This window comes from Panthera uncia, unplaced genomic scaffold, assembly GCF_023721935.1.
Source record: "Panthera uncia isolate 11264 unplaced genomic scaffold, Puncia_PCG_1.0 HiC_scaffold_1281, whole genome shotgun sequence".
In the NCBI taxonomy this organism is placed as follows: domain Eukaryota; kingdom Metazoa; phylum Chordata; class Mammalia; order Carnivora; family Felidae; genus Panthera; species Panthera uncia.
The window spans coordinates 56,088-79,573 of record NW_026057900.1 but is presented as its reverse complement, the minus strand read 5'-3'; the positions used below and the strand labels follow the sequence as shown (position 1 = coordinate 79,573).

General features: G+C 35.4%; 1 protein-coding gene across 1 annotated transcript in view; it reads left to right on the top strand.

The window, feature by feature from the left end:
• The window catches only part of LOC125916874 (lon protease homolog 2, peroxisomal-like), a 91,388-nt gene that overhangs the window by 15,762 nt on the left and 52,140 nt on the right, over positions 1-23,486 (top strand). The window contains exons 5-8 of the mRNA XM_049623135.1: positions 1,928-2,091; positions 3,406-3,500; positions 8,692-8,950; positions 17,806-17,947. Coding sequence (XP_049479092.1) covers positions 1,928-2,091; positions 3,406-3,500; positions 8,692-8,950; positions 17,806-17,947 — 660 coding nt within the window. The remainder of the gene's footprint in view (positions 1-1,927; positions 2,092-3,405; positions 3,501-8,691; positions 8,951-17,805; positions 17,948-23,486) is intronic.

The following is a 23,486-nucleotide window of genomic DNA, read 5'->3' as shown; positions in this document are numbered from 1 at the left end:
TTGTTTTCATTTAGTCCAACTATGTAAGTCTTTTTCTGTCTTCTAAGCTTAGAGTCCTCTATCCTCCAGTGATTTGACAAATACCCACTTTTAGTTTACCTTTTACTGATTTTTAACTCAACAGTATTATAAATAATTCTTCACTTCTCCATTGATTTGTGATACATTCATTATCATACATTACATTTATATGAGGTCTGTCTGAAGTCTACCTTGAGCTATCAGTTTTACTTTTGTTATGTGTGGGCAGAGTTAAGATCAAGAAAATATATTTGATATGGACAAGAGTGGAAATGATAGTTCTCTGAAGGCTGTTGGAAAGTAAGTGAAAGGTTGAGAATAATGTTAGATTTGATGGTCATCAGCGCAGAATTGTTCCTTCATCAGAAAGAATACATTATTGAGAAAGAAGGATTCCTCACCAATGGGACTAAGGAAAGGAGCAGAAAATAGGCTGGAGGAGAACGATGACAGAAACAGGAGTAGCCTGTCTGGTGTTTGTGTTTCAGGACATAATGGCATAATGCCGTTTAAAACAAAAAGCAGAAATGTGAATTATTTCTGGTTTGAGATCAGATCATTAATTTAGTTATCCATTTTGTGTAGAAAGACAAACCAGTGCACACTCTGTCTTGGCAGACACAGAGAACTGCAGCTTCTTATCAATTAAGTGTTACCGTTGCTTAAGGAGACAAGTGTTCAGAATTGCTCCAGAAAATGATCACACAGGTGACAGTTACTTGAAAATGTAGGAATCAGAGGGTGATATTTGGAGTTAAGCCTAAAACTTTCTCTGCCTATTCCCTTAAGAGTTGAAAGGCACTTTCTTGTAGCTGGGAAAAAAACTGCACAAAAAAGTACTTTTGTTTCAATGATGAAAAAATTAATGTGCTTTTTAAAACTCTCATTTAAAATTTTTTTTATTTTCATTTAAAATTTCATTAAAAAATATTTTGTCTATTATGTAGGCTAAAAGTATATATTTAATATTTTTGTTTTTATAAAGTTGTATTTTTATTTGTGTTTTTAATGTTTTATATTTGAATGTATTAAATAAGTAATAGTTTAAAAAATAAATTCCCAGGCTTTTAAATTAAATACCAGTGTATCATTTTGCTCCAGTGATGGCTGGTGTTTATTCATGATATTATTGAGTTGAGAATTTCAAAAGAGCATTTTAGAAGTTTTAAAATATGATATAGATCATGGAGAAAGAGAACACAAAATAAAACCATTTGACTTGGCACAGAAGATGGTTGTTGGATTTCAAAGCACAATTTCTCAACATAGTGGAGATAAAGGCCAAAGTACAAAATAGAGATTATGGAAGTAATTCATGAGGATGGGGAAGTAGTGGTCAAAGCCACTTGTTGGAAAAGCAGAACTTCGCAAGAAGGGATGTAAATAGTGTGTAGTTAACTGAAAGGGATATAGGTAAGATAAAGTATTTGAAAGGAGGAAGACTTTTCTGTGTATTGGAGACAAAGAGAACAGAGCCAATGGTGGAAACATTAAAGATGTTAGAAAGAAATTTTGTAATCTAGGAGGAAAAATGGAATTTATTCTGTTGCCGATTGGTAAGTAGTAATATAATCAAGAAAGTAGTGGCTATAATAGTAGCTCAAAGAAAAATAATTCCTAGATGTTTTCATTATTTCTAGTAGCCAGCTCTTGAATTTTTTCTTATATTGTAATATAAGCATATACTAAAGAATCATGTCCATTTTATGTTGATCCACTTTTTAAATTCTGCTGCTTCCATATGTGCTTGTGTCTCTTAGTTATCATTCTGAACTTAGTTCCTAAAGATGTAGACCCTAACCATAAAAATGTTATTCGGCACCAGTTATAATCTTGTGTGTAACTAGGTACCTCGTTTCCAATTTGTTTTTAACACACAGTTTTACTCTTCCACTTTCTACTTTAGGTTATAGCAATACGTCCTATTAGAAGGATTACACACATCCCAGGTGCCTTAGAAGATGAGGATGAGGATGAAGATCATGATGACATTGTCATGCTAGAGAAAAAAATACGAACATCCAGTATGCCAGAGCAGGCCCACAAAGTCTGTGTCAAAGAGATAAAAAGGTAAATTGAAGCTAAAAAGAAGCTATTCATTCATTGGCACTTTCATTTTGCTTATTAATAAATATTAAAAATTATTGGTCATGGAAACTTGAAACTGCTTCTTTGGATCACAAACTGAAAGCGGAGTTATTTGTTTTATATCCTTTGATCTTTCTCCTTTTCTTATATTTAGTATAGTCATAAACCACCACTCATTTTATCTTTCCTTTGTCAATTCTTATCTTTCATGGTTTTCCAAATTGTCAGATTAGAGCTGTGATCTGTAGAATCTTCAGGTTATCCCTCTTCATTCCTCAACTGGAAACTGTTTTTAAAGGATTCTTAATACTCCTGAATTAACATCAACTTCCCTAATCTTTTTCTCAGTGGCTGAGTGTTAAGTGGTACATCGCTTCCACCTCATATGCTGTCAATATGATCACTATTGTTAACCGCTTTTTCATTGTCTTAATATGGGCTGTGCTTTGTTCAGACACAATGTTCAGTTGGCACTGTGCTCTTCACATGTCACTTTTTTCTTCTTTAGAAAGAAGATTGTAAACCCTAGAGGGCAGGGACTGTCAGTTTCTCTTTGCATAAGAAAGTACACAGAAACCTTGATGACAGTATAGGGTACATGAATAATCTCAGGGGTAAATAGAAAACCAACTTTTTCCTTATGTACTTGAAACTAATTGTGTTGCATTTTCTTTTATTAGTGAATTATAATGAACCTAATTGAATGCTCAGTAACAAAAGATTGGACTCTGGGTTCACAGATAAGGAGATTAGTTGTAGTTGAAGGATATTTTATATTCACTGGCATTGGTTAATAAATGAGGAACATCTTTTGTGGGCAAAATACTTTGTTAAATACTGCATATATTATGGAAGTTGTATTTTTAGTTAAATATCTGATGTTAGCTTGTTTTTACAAGATAATTTTATCTCTGATTCCAAAAAAAGTAAATAATTATTGTGTTATGCATGATTAGGCACTTAACTCTTACTGTGAGAAGTAAATCAGGTAAGTGTGACTTGAGACTCCCCCTGCGAGATACTGATACTGATAAGGTTGAATTTCCAGGATAGAATCAGATACAGTGTTCCCTCCCCCACTTCCCCAGTTTGCAGGGATCTGTTTAATTTGTTCCATAAGTACTTCACAAAACAAAATAACTAGTTTTTTTTTTTTTTTAATGTTGCCAGATTTCTTAAATCAATTATTCATGATATATCTGACCCAGAAACGGAGATATATATGCTGGATTTTTGTGTTTTTTATGGAATTCTTCTATGTTGTGTAACATTTTGCTATGTATTCTTTCCCCACAGACTCAAAAAAATGCCTCAGTCGATGCCAGAATATGCTCTGACTAGAAATTATTTAGAACTTATGGTGGAACTTCCTTGGAACAAAAGTACAACTGGTAAGCCAACAAAGTAACAGCCTTTTGCAGTCTGATTGTCATTCAGAAAGCTCATGTAGATTCTATTGAAATATCATTGATTATCTTACTGTTACTGTTGTTCTAGATGTATTTAGGCAGTGAACTTGTGTCATCTAGGTCTTGGGATCAAACAGGAAAAGAAGGTGCTACATGAAAGTGCCTTTTGCCTGATTTTAGAGAAAATAGGATTTTCTGTAAGAGTGATATAAGTGTTTCTCAATACCAATAGCCAATCAGAAGATAAACTTTTACATCTAAAGAAATAGTTACATATAGTTACGTACTAGAACAGTTGTACCATTTGGAATCTTATTTTTCTCATATAAAAACCTATTAAATTTAAACTCTTTTTATCCTTCTGTCCTTCGTTAGAACTGTTCTCTTTCCTGTGTATTTGCTATTTTATCTTGGGATGAGAAATACACTGTATTTAGATGCTCTATTGTTAAATTTACATACAAGGTCTGCTGAATTCAACAGTGGATTGATTACCTGAACTGCTGTTGGCATAGGAGTAGCTGTATGATTGACTTGTGAAAATTTAAAGATTTATTATCCTAGTTAGTAAAATTCTTACATTTAAAAAAGACGCTAGAGATTTTTTTAAATGTTAGCTCTAAAACACACATTTGTGCCCCCACATAAGATATGCTATACATGCCAGATTACAGGATGTTGAATTTTTAATATTAAAAAATACTTGCTTATTAACCTACAGAGGACCATACTTTCTGGTATTGATAACTTAAAAAAAAATTTTCCCCTCAAAGAGGGCCCAGAATAAAGCACCTTTGTGTTAGATTAACTATGCCGGGACAATGTTAAGGTTAAAGTAGTTCCTTTCTTAATCATTTTTTTGGAAAGGATCATCTAACACATTTTTAATGTGTATGGCTAGGTACTAAGATGAAATTGACCTAATCCTCTTCCTTTTATTTTGACTACCCTTAGATTTCAATCATATTACAGTTCTTAGGTTCTTGTTGTAGAAAGCAGTTACATTCTGGGTTATGCTAATTATTCCTTCATGAATACTCCGTAACTTTGCGTTTATCCCATTCTCTAGATTTTGGGTTTTTTCCTAAGTTTTTCTCTCTGTTTGAATGTTTGTCTATAAAATTAAAAAGCTAATTCATATTTGTTCTCTCTTAAATTCTGAGAATCTGTAAATTTTCACTAGATTAAATCAGGTTGCACTAGTGAACTATAGAAGAAATTTTTTAGAAGCAATTTTGCTTTACTTTCCAGTTTTATTGTGGTATAATTGATAAACAGTAAACTGTACATCTATAATATGTGCATTCTGATAAGTTTTCACATATGTATATGTATCTGTAATACCATCACCGTAATTAAGATAGTGAACGTACCCATCACCTCCTAAATTTTCTCATGCTTCCCTAATTCCTCCCTCCCTCCCTCCTTTTCGTCCTCATCCCCAAACAACCACTATAGATCAGTTCATATTTCAAAACTGTTACACACATGGAATGATATAGCATGTACTCACTTTTTCTGATTCTTTCAGCATAGAGGTTCATCCATGTTGCTGCATAGATTAATAATTTGTGTATGCGTTTACCTGTCAGGAACATTGAGGTTGTTTCCAGTTTTTTGGCTCCTATATATAGAGCTGTTATGTTACCATACTAGTAAATTTATTTCTTATATCATATTTGCATAACAACATTGCCTTCTAGTTGAAAGTGCTTTACCAAACTGCAGCTGAATTTCTTGGTTTAATTCTTAATTCAAAAATATTTTTTGTAATTTTTGGAAACTCCATAGTGAGATGAATGCCGGAGAGCATGGGGTCCCATTGAATCAGCCTCTCTTTGTGCCACATGATCAATTTGAGATCAGCTGTTGGTCTGGATCTAGCTGGGCTGTGGGGAGGTCCATTTTATTTCTGGTAGGCTTCTGTTCACTCGGTGCCTATTTTTTAAGTGAAGTGGTCCTATTCTGTGAGATTTGGAGAGGGCTCTGCTGCCTGTTAGTTTAGACCTGGGAAAGAAAGTCACATTTCAACTTTGTGTTTTTTAACTGCTGCCGTTTTGTTTCACCTGCCAAGCTTCCATGTTGATATATATTTGATAGGTATTTGTCATTGATGCAGTCGTGACAATTTTCAAACCCTGCTATTTTTTCTTGACAGTAGGACGAATGCACAGTCTGAAGAGCATCTAGATAACTTGGTAATCCTAGGGGCCTTATTTTGAAATTTTGGTATTCTCTCAGTAACATTTTTCTATGCTTCAGGATTTATTTTAACTAATGACTTAGGAGAAATGCAGGGTGCATATAGTGGATATAGTATAATGGCCTGAATATTAAAATTGCAGATTTGATTATTTGCCATTAGTAGCTTAGTGAGTTGCTTTCAGCTTCCTCCCCTCTCCACTTGTCCTATTTAAAAACTGAACTTAATTAATAATCAGGAATTTTTACCAAGCTTATACAGTATAATTGTATAGGTTTCGGAGCAAAATGTTTATTTGAATACAAGAGTGCTGACTCCTTTACTGAAATAAACAAAATATAAAAATGGGACAAAGCTGTTATTATTTTCACAACTAGGGATGGAGGCCACCCACATGCCAGAAACTCAAGAGAGTTTCTGCTGGATGTGTATTAGCATTAGAGATGCATAGCACTCATGTACCCCCATGTGAAAATACTTTTCATTGTTTAGTATTCCAGCAGAGAACTGAAGATGCATAAATTGTGGTATAAAAGGAAGTGTGTTGAACTTTTAAACCATTTCTGTATGGAATTAGATTTAAATAATTATTATGAGTGTGGTTATAAAACCGTGAAAATGTCTTTCATAATTTTTGAAAGAGAAGCTTACCTAAGTAGCAATCCTCAAAAGCAGAAAGGAAAGATTTGAAGGAAAGAAGTTTCCTAATTTTCCCATCTTTATAAATAGAAAGAGCCAGTAGATACTATTTAAGTCTTTCAGTTGTAAATAGAGAAATATATGTTCAGGTAAGTTTTAAATTTTTTACATGTATTATTACAAGTATTATTTTACATGTATTATTCAAAATAGGAAGCATGTATTCTGAGCCATTAAAAAGAATAATCAGAAAAAAACGTATCCTATATAGAAAAGACACAATAATTTATATAGCATAGAAATTGTCTTCCTTAAAAGTTTGAGGAACTTTTAAAAATTGTCTTCACTTGGCATGTTTCTTAGAAAAACTTCCTTCAGAGTATCATCATTTTTTTCTAAATTGCATGGAATTCTGTTCTTAAACTAGTAAATGTTAATTAGGGGTGAGTGTTACATTATAACAAGTGACAAAATGGTACAAAATGACATTTTGATGGAAAGTTTTTCTTATGTATGGTGATGTAATAAATATATTGATAACATAATGTTAAACTTTTTTGCATAACTAAAATAAATCCCACTGGGACTTAGTAGATTATTCTTAGTAGATCTGATTTATTAGCATTTTAATATTTAGAACTATACAAAATGGAATTGGTCTGAAGTTTTCTTTTGTGTTTGCTGTGGTAGGTTTTTAGAGTCTGGGTTAGCAGTGCCTAACAGTTGGAAAACTTCCTGTCATTTATTCATGTGTTCGTTAGTTGGGAGTCTGAAGCTAGGAAAGGGGGAAGAAATTTTGTTTTTCCCTTTCCAAATCACTCAGCCTGAAGTAAAAGCAACAGTACTGTAATTAAAATACATATATTACTGCTTAGCTAGGTTTTTTCAGACTAACTTGGGAACCAAACCACCATTAAAGGCTTTTTTTTTTTTTTTTTTCTCTGCAGGAAAAATGCAGAGCAAGTTCCAAATAATGGATTGAAAGAGTGGCTTGTGTGTATTTTCTCTTTCCCAGCCTCTCCTCTCACCATCAGTATGATTATGCAGCCATGTATTACCCCTGGGTGTCATGCAGATGATGAATTCATGCTGGCATCCATGAGTATTTAATGATTCAATCTATAAGTATTTTAAGTAGTAAAGCACATCAATAAACCTGATGAAAGCTTGGCTATAGAAACAAACCTAATTCATACCTTCCTAGTGAGACCGTGACAGTTCTTTACATCTTAGTGTTTTTTTTTGATCCAGCATTTCTGTCTATAGAAGGTTAGTTGAAGGAAATAATTAGGGATATATGTGGGGATTGAATTACAAGGATGCACTGCAAAGCCTGTTTTATAACTGTAAACATTTGTAGATAACCTAAATGCTTAGCAATAGGGAATTATTTAAATGAGTATGGATAATTAAATAATAGAATATTATGTAACCACTAAAGTATTACTCAAAAATACATTTGACACTGAAAGGTGTCTGTAATATATATTAAGTGAAAAAACAAAACTTGAAGGCGTCATATACTCTCAGTTTGAAAAATCGGTCTGAAAGTACATATATACACATACACACACATACACATACAACCTGCAAGAATACATACCAAAGTGAAGGTAGAGATGCTCTCTTGAAGACATGAGATTATGGGTAGCTGTATTCATTTTTTTTTTTTTTTAATTCGTGTCATTGGGTTTTCTAGAATGAGCATACATTACTTCTCTAATAAAAAAAAAAAAAAAACTTTAAAAAAGAAGGAACAAATGCCAGCACAAATAGAATATGTAGTAATTATGTCTCCATATAAATAATGTGTATCTAGAAAATTAAATGAGTATTAATTCCTTGAATTTTTAATTATGTAGTGCTTACTAGTTCTGTTGATACTAAATTCTCTTGAGCAAAAAAGCCAGGTCTCCCTGCAGACTCATGTAGAAAGATCCACTTCTGTTCTTGTCATGTTTATTTTCTAAAACATATTTTGACTCTTGTCAGCCTTGAAAGGAGTTCTTGCATTTAAAAATTCTATGTGCTGGGTGCCTGGGTGGCTCGTTTGGTTAAACCTCTGACTCTTGATTTCGTCTCAGGTCATGACCTCCTGGTTTGTGAGATTGAGCTCCCGGTTTGTGAGATTGAGCTCCGTGTCAGGTTCTGTGCTGACAGTGTGGAGGCTGCTTGGGATTCTCTCTCTCTGTCTCTCTGCTCCTCCCCTACTAGTGCATGTGTGCGTGCTCTCTTTCTCTCAAAATTAATAAATAAATATTGTAAAAATAAATAAAAATTTTTAAGTATCTCAAGCATCTCAAAAAGTGCTTCTGTTGGGTTATTTGACAGACCGTCTGGACATTCGAGCAGCCCGGATTCTTCTGGATAATGATCACTATGCTATGGAAAAATTGAAGAAAAGAGTGCTGGAATACCTGGCTGTCAGACAGCTGAAAAACAACCTGAAGGGCCCCATTCTTTGCTTTGTTGGCCCTCCTGGAGTTGGTAAAACAAGTGTGGGAAGATCAGTGGCCAAGACTCTTGGTCGAGAGTTCCACAGGATTGCACTTGGAGGAGTGTGTGATCAGTCCGACATTCGAGGACACAGGTAAGATATTTCTCTCAGTTCAATCTCTGGTTCTCTGTTTTAATTGACTAGAGCCCCTCAAAAGCCAAGGCATAATATATGTATGTATATTTTTTTCTCAAAGGGATATTTGTAATACCGTGGATCGAAAGGATATTTACAGTACTTACTTATGGTACATCTGTAGGACATTTATAGCTAACCTAGAGCCTCTACCATAATAGTATACCCAAACTAACCTTGGTAATTGTATGACAATGGATAGTGAGTCTCTGCCTCGGCTTTTCTGGAATCTCATTTGAGTGCAATTATAAATTAGTTATGGTTAGATAATACAGTGTTTTTACATGCACTTTGGCCCAGTAGCATTTCATAATGACCCTTAACTCTTAGAGTTTAAAAAATAAGTACAACAGCTGGGGGAGGTAGGAGAAGGTACGAAATCTTTGGTAACAAATTTATGTTTGCGGTTTAAACTCTTTAAGGAGGCTGGTTTTCAGTATACATATGAATAATGAGAAAGTTCAGGGTAATTATTAAGATGTGTCCTTGCATTTTTGGCCCTCTTTCTATAAAAATACATTAAACTGTGAGAACTGTGTCTGTGTTTATCTGACATTAATAGAATCAGATTTGCATGTTACGTTAATTGTTTTATGTTCTCTGTGGTCTCTGTTGCTCAGATTAGAAGATGCTTTGGGAAAGCATGAACTTCTGTTTCAAGGTTTAAGGGTTTCCTAAGAGTTGCAAGTTGTGAGAAAACATACATACCGATAGTGTATGCAATTTAAAATGTAGAATATTTAAAAATGTAGAAATCACGAATGCTTATAAAAGAATATAAGGTTGTATGCCTGAAACTAACATCAGTGATACCTCAATTTAAAAAAAAAGTTTTTTAAATTTTTTATTTATTTTTGAGAGACAGAGTGCAAGCAGGGGAGGGGCAGAGAGAGAGGGAGATACAGAATCTGAAGCAGGCTCCAGGCTCCGAGCTCTTGGTACAGAGCCCATTGTGGGGCTCAAACTCACAAACTGCAAGATCATGATCTGAGCCAAAGTTGGACACTTAACCGACTGAGCCACCCAGGTGCCCCCCTCCCCAAATTTTTTTTGAAGAATCTGCTCAACTTCCAATAGAAAGTTATTAAACTGAAGATAAAACTTCTCTCCTCAAGGTCATACCATCAGTCTTGAAGTTGTTAAAGCAATCTAAATTATAAATGAAGGCTTTGAAAAGCATGCCAGTGCAGGCAGTGAACAACTGCCAATGGCCAAGGGTAATTTAAATGCATATTTACAGTTTGGTGAATATGGATTAAACTTGGATTGTAGGGGAAAAAGAATATGATGCTTTTTATAATGTCTTGTTTTCCATTTGTCTTATTCACGAGATCATTGGCATTAGGCGAGGGTGGAAAACACTTTTAGAAACTTTTCCATGAAAAGTGATTCTTTTTCTCTGACTTACAATTTTTATGCATTAAAGAAAAATCATTCCAAGATTTTAATAAATAAGCAATGAGGGCTGCAGATTAGATCAGGGAATTGATCTGGGTCATTCTTTCTGGCAATTTCAAACAATACTTTTGTCACCTAGACTTGCTTATTCTCACATGTGCCACTAGAGGCTGTAGTTTGCTTTTGTAAAGACATTGGTGGCACCTTCTACCAATCTTGGAGAAACTGAATCTAGGACTTGAATTTTTTTATTTTAACTAGAGAGGTTTGGGGAGATATTTCCCACTCAAGTGACTTGATTCATGCATTCAAAGTTTTTTTAGTTTCTTTCCTTTTTTTTAGTATCTGTAGCACTGTATTGTGTAAGCATTTGATGGAATTTAGAGAGGAATTTATGGAATTAATGTCATGAGCACATGACCTGTGGGCAATTTGTCCTGTTTCTTGCCACATTAGTATTGCTTATTCACTAAGGCTTAGAAAGCACTTACTCAGTGCCTGACACACAGTGAGCATTCAATAAAAAATAGCTTTAATTATTATTTACTTTTAAATTCTCAGGAGGACAAGTTTACATTTAATAGCTTCAATGAGTTTTTATAAAATTCAATCTGATTTTTTAAAAGTTTATTTATTTTTGAGAGAGAGAGGGAGAGCATAAGTAAGGGAGGAGGAGAAAGAGAAAGAGAGAGAGAGAGAGAGAGAGAGAGAGAGAGAGAGAGAGAATTCCAAGCAGGCTCCACGCTGTCAGCTCCATGCTGAGCCCAATGTGGAGCTCTATACCACGAATTAGCCGAAATCAAGAGTCGGACACTTAACCAACTGAGCCACCCAGGTACCCCAATTTGATTTTTAAATAGTACTTAAAATATCCTATTCTTAGCATTATTATTTAATTTTTTTTTTAATTTTTTTTTTTAACGTTTATTTATTTTTGAGACAGAGAGAGGCAGAGCATGAACGGGGGAGGGGCAGAGAGAGAGAGGGAGACACAGAACCGGAAGCAGGCTCCAGGCCATCAGCCCAGAGCCTGACGCGGGGCTCGAACTCACTGACCGCGAGATCGTGACCTGAGCTGAAGTCGGACGCTTAACCGACTGAGCCACCCAGGCGCCCCTATTATTTAATTTATGTAGCAGAATTGTGGGAAAATGTATTTCTGTGATGTGTGTTAGTGGGCAGTATATAAAGTCACAGTTCTCACCATTTTGTGTGAACATTGTTGGTTTTAAGCAGAACTCTGTTTTCAGTCTTTACTGATATTGATAGATACAAAATTTGTTCAATGAGTATACTTTCACATGTGTAGCTATCATTAAGAAAACTGAACTTACTGTGAGTCTTTTGTAAAATGAGGTTATGTATTTGCCTAAAAAAAATATGTGTAAATAAAGCTTTCTAGAAATGTATCGTATGCACAGAGGCTGTGATCATTGCCAAATAAAAGGGATGTGGTTTAGTCTATGAATCATTCTACTATGGCTGCTACTAAGTACTCCCTAGCCATCACTGTACCAGATGTTTCATTAAACACTACAGCAACCTGTCCTTGTGCTACTGGGGCCTTATTACCCATTTACCTTCCCAAATTATCAAAGCCTGGAGAAAATATTTATTTGAAAACCCATTTGGAAGTAGGTGGAGAGTGGGGTTAAGGTGAGCAGAGATTGAGAGCAGAGTATGGGCTTAGTTCAGAGCTATGAATTGGAGGTGAATAGGAGAGGAGGAAGAACAGTAGCTAATAGCACAACCATGGGGTGGAGTTCGTGGGAACAAGTGGTTCCATGTAACAGTTGAAGCATTTTGGAAACACCCAGGTCTTGCCATTTAAGTATTGGTCACATGCTCACAATTAGAGTTCATGCAAAGTTTTGTTTTTCCTCAGCCTCTGAGTAGGCACCACTGTTCTGCAGTCTTAAAATAGCCAAGGAAAAACAGAGCTGCTTTATATTATCTTCCTTGCTGTGCTCTTGATTTTGTCACTCACTTTTTCTATTTTCCCATGCTTGGAACTCCATCCTTTTACTAGAAATACTTGTTTATGTGAAGGAAGGTGCTAGTAAGTTAGGAATTGATCTTAAAAAACAAAGATGTGTTTTTTAGAGTTCAATGGTAATGAAGTGAGAGATGGGAAGAAAGACTTGATTCACATTTAAATCTTAAACTTGAAAAATAGTGATCTGATTTTACATTGACGCATTGTTTTTGTTCCTGTTAATTTTGAGTGCCTTAAAGAAAGAAGAGTCAGGTTTATTAATGCAGCTTTTCAGTCTGCTCTACATTTCTCATTTGGGTCTGTCTCCATTGGGACTTTTCTGTCCACTTTTAGGAAGCTCTGTTCCTATCAGTTTTTACAACTTAATATTTTTAAATATTACATTTTTAAAGAATTTAAATCAGTTCATAGAAATTAAATAAAACAACTTCTTTTAGGATGAAGTTTTATGAAATCATGTTTCCATAATCATTTTTCATAAGTTGTTTCTTGGTGAAATATGCTTATTGCTGTGTCACAAGTTATTGTTGATAGTAACTCTTTGGAAGTAGTATGCCAGCTGTTTGTTCAGATAATAAAATTATATCACTGCAAGGAATCTTTGGCTCAAACAGGATGAGAACAAAATAATCTTTTGCTTTCCACATCGATACATTTTTGTATGTATAAACATTTTTTTTAAGTTTATTTAGAGAGAGAGAAAGAGAAAAAGAGAGAGCGGGGGAGGGGCAAAGAGACAGGGAGAGAGAATCCCAAGCAGGCTCCACTCTGTCAGCATGGAGCGCATTGTGGGCTCCAACTCACAAATCCATGAGATAATGACCTGAGCCAAAATCAAGAGTCAGATGCTTAACTGACTGAACCACCCAGGCGCCCCAGAAATGGTGATGTTTTAAATAAATTAGCTATTTCATTGTTAGTCTCCACAAGGGGAAAATAACCAAAGCAGCAAGCCTTTAATGTATTTTTAGCATAGTATGCCAGACATGTATGGTTTGCTCACCATACTCTTTATAACCTGTATTTGCATGTAGCTCTTCTTTGCCTCTTTAAAATTTAGTTTCATTTTCAGGCCCCAATTCAAGGATTTCTCCATTAATATAGGTGCAGTCAGTTATGATCTTACTCTTCTCTAAACTGACCACTTACTGTCTATTGTTTTCTTTTATGATTAAATAATATAGGCCTCTGGCATATGCAGTATGTTGCTGTAGAGATAAGACATAAATATGGAACAAGTATAAGCTCTTTACAGTAGGGTTTTTAGCATATCTTATTCTCCTTTTTATCACTCTATGCTGTATAGCACAGTGCCAAACATGGCTCTCTAAATGCTTTGTGAATTCAGGTAAGATTAAAACATAATTATATTTTGTAAGTCTTGTGGTCCTTTAAGTGAGTGCATCCATACAAATGAGTGCACGAAAAGATTTAGGAACGACTGCTGGAAGAATAACAATTTGATTTGTTTAGATATGCTATATTAAAGACTGTTCTTCTTTTGAAATCATTAGGATCTCTTTTAAGGCTTATTACTCCCAGTTGGAGAGATATATATATACACCCTTGGTAGAAAATTTATAAATAGTTTTTAAAAAGGAAAAAAATTCTCATGTATTTTTGATTTTTTGTTTTTTTACCATACAAAGATTATCACTGTTAACATTTTATTTCCTGCCAGACTTTTCAATGGGCAGCTTTTGCCATGTTTCTAAAAAGCAATTCTAATCCTACTCTTTTGACTTAATATTACAATATACAATTTTTATATTACAGATTCTTTGTAAATGTCACTTCAGTAGTTTGCATCGTAACCCATTAGAGCTCTTTAATTGAGTAGGTGTGAAAAGGTGATGGTAAAATGACTGTTTTCCCCCCCCTTCTTTAAGTATCAGGAAAGAGGTGAGTAATGTTTTAATGTTTATTTATTTTTGAGAGAGACAGAGACACAGAATCCAAAGCAGGCTCACAGAGCCCGACGCAGGGCTCGAACTCACGAGCTTTGACATCATGACCTGAGCTGAAGTTGGATGCTCAACCAAGCCATCCAGGCACTCCTATTCCTGATGTTTAGAAACTGTTAGTGGCAGTGACAGGCTGACCAGCCTTTTGGCTTAAGATTTGAAGATGTCCAGGCACAGAGTAGTAAAGTAATTGATTTACCATGGAGCTCCTATAAATAGAGGATATTGTCTGTAGTTTTTTGAAGCATTAACCAGACTATATTTTGGAACATGACAAATGCTGATCTTGCAACTTAAATTTTTGAACCATGTAGATACTTGGTTTTGTGTATTTCATATGCTAATCCTTATAAACCTGTGAACTGCCTATACCAATCACAAGAAAAATATAATTCATGTATTTTTAAAATTAACTCATGTACTTCAATTAAAAAAAAAAAAACTTCTACATAATCATGTATTTAGGCTGAATAGTAAGTAATTGAAGAGACACATTCTTTGCAAACTTACCTGTATTGTGCTATGTTGCTTCCTAGATGTTGTTTCATGAGGAAGGACATGGCAAAGTATGTATTTTGCCCTCAAAAAAGTTAATAGTTTGTAAAAGAGTATTAATTTCATTAATCTCCTACTTATGTGGTTTCTCAGGAGGATATTTTGGTATGCTAATTTGTTTTTTAAAAGTGGTTATAGGGGCACCTGGGTGGTTCAGTCGGTTAGGCATCCAACTTCAGCTTGGGTTATAATCTTACAGTTCGTGAACTTGAGCCCCGTTTCAGGTGAGCTTGAGCCCTGCTTCAGGCTCTGCACTAATAATGTGGAGCCTGCTTGGGATTCTCTCTCCCTCTCTCTGTGTCCCTTGCTCACTCATGTTCTCTCTCTTTCTCTCTCTCTCTCTCTCTCTCAAAAATAAATAAATAACAAAAAATTGTAAAAAAAAAAAAAAGTAGTGATTTATATTGGGTGATGTTGAAAGAGAACATTTTTGTTTTGTGTATTGCTGCACTTTCCACCATCTGATTCATACTCCAGAGGTTTATTCAAAGTATATTCTGTATCTTTAGTCAGTGAATTGCATGCTATCATACCTTCTGGTAAAGGATGTAGCACATTATAGATATTTTCCACAGCTGATCGGCCCTCTGTAATGGTTCTCTTCTTTGTTTGACCTGTAGACTAGTGTTACATATTCGGGGGATGTCGTCACCTGTGATTGAGGAACACTAAGGGGATTGAGTATGCTTGGTGCTATGAAAGATGTGAACAACAATGAACATCTTTTGAAAGCTTACTGTGTGCCAGGCACTACACTGTGTGCTTTACCTGTTATGCTTTCATAATCATATAATCTATGAGGTTGGCAGTTACTATGTCCATTTTCCAGATGAGGAAACTGAGACTTAGATCAAGTTATTTGTTCAAAGCAGTATTCAAAGACTTGTATGGCCTTCGCAGTGGTGATACTTCGGGTGCTGGCATGGTTGACCTGATGTCATCAAATAAATAGGAAAAACAAGCTTCTGTTTAGGGAACAGTCTGATAGCTCTATATCCAGGGGATCTACTCTGTAATAAGACCCACTCTCTGTATCAGAGTGCTCACTGGCTCTCTAGAGGAGGTACCCAGAAACTAAGTTGTAACTGCATCAGATGAATTGTAGGGCCAGTAAATGCTGTAGATGTTGCATTATTGGAAAGATCACTTTGTGAGAGGTGGTCAGGAAAAGTTTTTTTAGAATTCCTGGATTTACATAGGAAGAAAGAGTATTCAGGGCAGGAAGGTACCATATTAACAAAAGTTAAAAAACATAAGGAGTATAATAGGATTGTAATTGTGGATAATGCAAGAGCATTATGGCAGCAAGTTAGGAAGGCTGGTGGGGACTGCATTGTGAAGAGCCTTGAATTCCAGACAGAGGAGTTTGGCTTTATGCTGTAGGCTCTGGAAAGCAATGGAAGGTTTAGGAGAAGTTGTTTATGGACTAGTGTCCATATTTCCGCTTCTTTAGAAAGGTCCCTGCTTAAAATATTATTTTTCTCTCCATGACTTTAGGTCATTAGTACCTGTTTTTGAAATCTACCTGTCAAAAACATTACGGGAAAGAAAGACATTGATGCAGTAAAATTGACCCTTAGAGGCTTTGTGTTTTGTTTTGTTTTAATTTTCCTTACCTACTTAATCACAGGATACTGGCAAATTCATTAGTTCTCTAAAGAAATAATTTGAGAGGCTTTTATTAATTTTGAGTCTTGTCCTTCCTGTATCCCATTCTGAAATCTTGAATGTGCCAACTCCTTATTGTAACGGGACAGTGTTTATTGTATTTGGTTCCAGGGCCTCGGTCACCCTCCCTCCATGTAAGGCATTCCCACGATATGTTTAAGGCTTTCTTGTCTTTTCAAAGGTCACTGTATTTATTCTGTCCTGCTTTATACCAGTCATGTGGTAAAACTTAGGCCTGCTCCAGGAATCGGCTTTGTGCAGATCATAAGATAACTGTTGCTGTTACACTTACCGTTGATTAGTTTCTTGTAGGCAGTCACCCTTTTATGCCTTTTCACAAACAGCATCTGCTTTGCACATGGCCTAGGCAACAGGGTTATAATTAAAATTGGTAAATTGCTACTTAAAGTTTTGCTGGCTTTGTAAACAAGGCACATTTTTCAGTTTGACAAACATATTTGTTTTTATTCATGCCACCCTCTACATCTGTCACAATTATGTAGATGATTCTTGTTCAAATATAATAAAGGAGCCTCTAATACTTTAATGGATAACAAAATATCTGGCTGAACTTGGGCATAACAGTGTATATAGGATGAACACAGTTTTATTCAAAAGGCCAGAATTAATGGAATTTTGATATACATACTATTGACCCCATATCTTACTATAATTACAGACTATTGCTTCTGAAAATAAAAGAATTGGGAATTTTTCTTTCTTCTTTTTGGTCTACGTTTTGAGTGGCCATTTGAACCAATTCTGATTTCCTTCATGAAGATGATGATGTTTTCACTAGCCCTGGGACAACCATTTCAATGTGTAAAAAGATGCTTGTGTTGAGGGAGTGTGGGAGGCTCCTTTGGACATTTTGAAATCCTGAAAAGTAAGAATCACAATCATATGCTTAAGTATAATGTTTTTCAGTTTCACTAAATGGCAGAAACGAGCTACAATTCTTCCAGTATTATGGGTAACTTACAGCCAGCATTGGCTGTATCTTGAATTCAATTCAAGAATTGAATGAACCTAGCTGTCTTGTTCAGATCACCCTTCACTTCCCGCCATGTTGAATTTCCTGGTTGTATCAAAGAACTTTTTAAATATATAGTACCTCTTTGCTGTGTTACTGTGATAACTAAATGACTTTTTCCCAGGCCTGAGTTTTGATTTCTAAATGATACTCCTCTTGCCTCCTGATGTCTTGTTAACTTGCTGTCTGCTTTCTATAGGCGTACCTACGTTGGCAGTATGCCTGGTCGTATAATCAATGGCTTGAAGACTGTTGGGGTTAACAATCCAGTGTTCCTATTAGATGAGGTGGACAAACTAGGAAAAAGTCTGCAGGGTGATCCTGCAGCAGCTCTGCTTGAGGTAAGATACAGAAACTTCCTGGTCTGTGATCACCACAGTTATCTGAGAGCAGATAATTGTATTCAGTAGCATATACATTGATATGAGTGTAGTCATGGGAAAAAATGTTATATGGACTAAAATCTGAAAGCAAATTAATATCTAAATTGAAGTGTCTTAGAGATTTCTTCTTTTTCTAATAATTGTCATTTCTTTTTTCTCTTTTCTTTTTACCAAATATTTTAAATTTTATACATGCTTTTTGTTTAGAGACCAGTAATTCTATAAGATTATTACATAACACAGCAAGCAAGTTGTCTTCTCCCTGGGGATCCCCCATTTCCGCTTCTACACTTTGACCTCTTTAACTTTTAGTTAATTAGACCATATACAGTTTCTGACATCATTTGTTGATTACCCTCTATAGGAGACGAGGGTTTTTCTTGCTTTCTTCCCTCCACCCCTACTATATCATTTTTATACTCCCAGTCTCCCAATCTAAATTGTATCCTGATTTTGTTATGTCACTGTCAAATACTTAACATTATTACAAGTATGTAAGTGCTTTTCACAGCTGAGCCATGTGATAAATGGTAAACTGATCACTTTTCTTCTCCTGCCCCTCCTTTTTGTTTTCCTGTACATTTTTAAAAAAATCTTTGTAGGTTAATAATTGTCTTGTTTATTCTGTTTACTTCCAGCAGTTGTGTTAAGTCTCCTTTCAAGACTTGGAGACACTTTCCAAGTGTTATGTCTGTTTTATCTTCTTCACTCCTCCAGTCTGAGCTAGTCGTTGTCCACATCTGGAACCTAGCTGTCTTGTTCAGATCGCCCTTCACTTCCCACCATGTTGAATTTCTTGTTTCCTATATTCCATGCCTTCTGCTTTCTTGCTTTATTCTCTCACTTTCTTGGTGTTAATCTCCCAGAAGTTTCCTGAGAAAGCTTGCATGGGTGGGAGATGTTTTTAGACTTTGTATATCTGAAAATATGTTTCCCTCATCCTTGATTGGTAGTTTGCATTCTAGTTAGACATAATTTTCCTGCAATATTTTGAAGACATTTCTCCATTGTATTCCAGTTTCCTGTGTTGCAGTTGATAAGACCAAAGCCTTCTGGTCTTGTCTTTTGTGACTTGTTTTACTCTGAAAATTTTTAAGATCTACTTTTTATCCCATTTTTCTGAAATTTTACAGTAATCTGCCTTGGCATCAGTCTCTTTTTCTCCATTTTTGCTGATGCTTTGAAGATTCTTTGAATTGGAAAATCCTGTCCTTTATTTCTGTAAAATTTTCTTGAATTCTCTTGATGATTTTTTTCTTCATTTTTTGGGGGGAACGCCTATCAATTGGGTTTGAGATCTTTAATCTTCTTATCTTTTCTGTTAGTCATCTTTTTTGTTTTTTGCTGTATTTTTTTATGAAGACTTTCTTAGCTTTATCTAGTAATCCTTCTATGAGGTTATTATTTCAAAGATCTTTTTCTTAACTTCTCTGCTTGTTCTTTTTATAGTATCTTGCTCTCATTACATGGATGTAATATGTCCTCTTATCTCTGTGAGAAATACCCTACTAGATTTTTTTCTTTTTCTTTTTCTATAAGCCGCTTTTATCTATTTGTTATATATGTTGTGTTGTTTTGTTTTGTTTTGTTTTGTTTTGTTTTTTGGTCTCTGTCTTTTATATTAGAGTCTTCTGTTAGATGTCTGGCAATTTGTGTTTGTTTGTATTTAGTAGTGAGGAACAGAATGCTGATTGGAATCTGAGGACGGTTTATTGACTCAGTTTCACAATAGGGTCGGCTGGGCCATTTGGTTGAAGAATCTCTTATGTCAGTAACTTTAGGTCGAATTTCTCAGAGAGGGCTCCCTAAGTCTCTTGCCTTTAGAATTAAGGCTTGGCTGCCAGCTTCCTGGGAAATAAGCAGTGGGGAGAAAGTGGGGACTGTCACTGCATTCAGCATCCTGGATGTATGCATTCACCTAAACTGTTATTTTCAGTAGAGTACATACTCCGCTCAGCTGTGCCCAGGGTCACCTGGGCAGGGAACAGCTGTTTTATGTTCTTAAGAAAATAAACTTCCAGGTTTTCCTGGGATGGGGGAAGGGATCTGGGACCTGACTGCTTCATAAATGTAATTTAACCAGTCCTCCTTAGTTTACTACCTCTGCTCCCCCAGTCCTTACCCTGGTTTAAGTAAAATATTACTATTCGAACTGATTTGTAGAATTGAGGAAAAACTTGCTTTGTGAGTTTGGTTTTTTTGTTTATTTCCTTGCTTTGAATTCCTTCTGGCTTCCTGTTTCCTTTTTTTGGTTTTTGTTTTTGTAATCTTCTTAGAACAGGATGACCCTGGGAGATGTTTCTTGTAAGCAGGGAGACCATACATTCTGGTTTGCCTGGGACAATCCCATTTTATGCCTAGTTATCAATTGCACTCTCTTCTGGTCTCAGAAGTGGGTCCTGTTTGGACCATAAAAAGTACAGTTGCCATATTTAAAAGCCACAGAACTTGGAGATAAGAGTTTCACTTGGTTTGGTTTTGCCTATTTTTATTGTAGAACAGTTCTGACTCAATGACTGGTTTACCCCTTAGTACTACAAACAATAAAATAGTGAACATTATTGGGGCGCCTGGGTGGCTCAGTCAGTTAAGCGGCCGACTTCAGCTCAGGTCACGATCTCGCGGTCCGTGAGTTCGAGCCCCGCGTCGGGCTCTGGGCTGATGGCTCAGAGCCTGGAGCCTGCTTCCGATTCTGTGTCTCCCTCTCTCTCTGCCCCTCCCCCGTTCATGCTCTGTCTCTCTCTGTCTCAAAAATAAATAAAACGTTAAAAAAAATTAAAAAAAAAATAGTGAACATTATTGAAGGCTTTAGTGGCTTCTTAGATGATTACTTTAGACTTTCAGTTTAATTTATATTGGCACATTTTTCAGGTAATCTGACCGACTCTCTCATTAGACAGTTATAGTTACCCTTTTGAAAAGAATTTGAGAGTATTTCTCTGATACTTGGGTTTCTCAGTATACTGTTTGTGGGAGTCCTAAAACAAATCCACCAAAAGACAGCTTCACAAGTAGTAGGAGATAATTAATCCCTGTCTATTTATTACACAGCGTGTTTTAGTTCTTCACCGTAGTGCTTTGTAATGATTTAGTAACATTTGTTGGATTGAGATGACCTTTGATAAGAAGCTGGCATAGTGATATTTCTTTGTCTGATATAGAAGTTGGTATTCACTTTTTTGGCAATTGCTTTATTAATATTCCAAATAAAAATGTTAAAGCCTCAAATGATACCTCAAAGTAAATGATACCTGGGATCACATACTTATACTGTAGTTTAGTTATGAGTAACATCAGTTCCTTACAGACTGGGGTTCTTTTTTGTTGTTTTTTTTTATTTATTTTGAGAGAGACCGAATACAAGCAGAGGAGGGGCAGAGAGAGGAAGAGAGAGAAAATCCCAAGCAGGCTTCATGCTGAGCATGGAGCCCAACTGGGGGCTTGATATCACATGACCACGAGATCATGACCTGAGCTGAGATCAAGAATGGGACATTTAGACGACTGAGCCACCCAGGCACCCCGAGACTAGGATTCCATAGGGTGAAGCAAGATACATATACAGAAGAAATGAGTATATTGGTACCTGATGTCCTTCTCCCTCCCACGTGCCCCAGTCCTTGGTGGAAACATCTTCTATCACAGAGGTTGTTGAAACAATTAAATGAGTTATATGTAAAAGTGCTCTGGAAACCGTAAAGTACTCTATACATGTTATTTTAATTTGATGTCCACTCAGTTTCATCTATGTCCAGTTTGAAAATGACTTTCTGTTTCCATCACCTTTAGACCCACCTAAATGAAAAAAAGAAACACCTTGTATTTAAAGTAGAATGTTACTGAGAAACTGGAAATACCAGGAGTATGATTTATCTTCCCACATAGAAAGCCTACTCTTTAATGAAATGATTTCTAGATATTATTTATAAGATATAGTCATATGAGATTATTTTATAGCTAATTTATATTCTGCCTGTATATATTAGATATAAAGAACATAAGTATAGAGTGGTTACTCTAAATAAATTAAAGAATATACTTTTTCTATCTATAGATTCTTCTCAGCTTCATATTTATTCATGGTGGAGATGCCTATTTCCAGTTACTGTTGTCAACAAAGGAATATTTACTCAAAATTTAGATAGCCTCTTGAAAATTTATTGGAAGAATAAAAAACAGATGTAACTAATTGATAAGCAAATGTTGGTAGACAGAATTTGGACAGGTCTGTTGTTGAATAGTATTAAAATGTCAGATACAAGGAAAGTCCTTTTATGTAATTACTAGACTCAAAAGAAAATTATAGAATTCTTATCAGGTAGGTACAATCATATTTATAATTGATGCAAGATCCAGACTTTGTTATAAAATATATGTGTATTTCCGAAATACACTTTTAACGTGAATGGGCTAACAAAATGCATGGATACTTTACCAGTTTTCTATATAAACAGTATTTACAGTTCTGAATAGATAGATAGATAGATAGATAGATAGAATCCCCAAAGTGGAAAAGTCCCTAATGTAGACATAATAAACTTTTTTTTAAAACTGACATTCTTAATTAGAATTAGATCCATTTAGTAATTAGAGTGAGTTTAGTAGATTTACTACTTGGATACAGCAGACCTAGGGTCTTCTAATCTAAGCTCTACAACTATTGTCAAAGAATTTCAAGGAGAGGGACTTTCCTTTTATTAAGGAAAATTTTGAGGTTCTGGATGTTACCTTAATTTTTTATCTCATCACATGCTGTATTTACAATGTAAATTCTAAGACCCACCAGAATAAAAGATGTCTTAAATACTGATGTTATCAGAGAGGTGTGGCTGAAGACACCTTTTTCAGCTTTCATTTCCTCTTTACTGTCTCTGATTAAGAGGGATACTGCCATTTAATGATTAAACTAAACTACATTAGGGAAACCTACTAATCATTTCTTTTTAGTGCTGGCAAACCCTGTCACCAGCGCCCAAGGCATACTTGCAAGTTACACAAAAATGTCTTGATGTCTATGTTAGCATTTTTCTTTTTATACCCTGCTCCCATTTTTTGTCTTGTTACCCACCCACTCTCCCCCAAGCACATACACATGTACAAGCTGCCACCTGACTGTCCACAGCCCTCCAGCCCTTAGCTATATTTGCAACCAAAATTACTGTTTCTCATTTCTACCCTATTTAACACTCTTGTTAGTAGAGTTTGGTGGTGATTAGATTGTGTAGTCAAGTTTACCTGAAAATTAATTTTGGAGTGGGTTGAGGGAATTATTGTTATGAATTTGTGACTTGATAATCACCAAGACTTTCTTTTCCTCTCTTGGCCATCCTCAGGGATGCTCTATGAGGGGATCATTAGACAAACCTGTGGCCCAAATCCTGGCTATGTGTCTTGGCAAGAACCCTACTACCGGATTCAGTAGTAAACTAAGAAAAGGAAAAAACCACCTGAGAGAAGTATAGGCAGCAAATTGTTGAGAAATAGTAATTTGACTAAT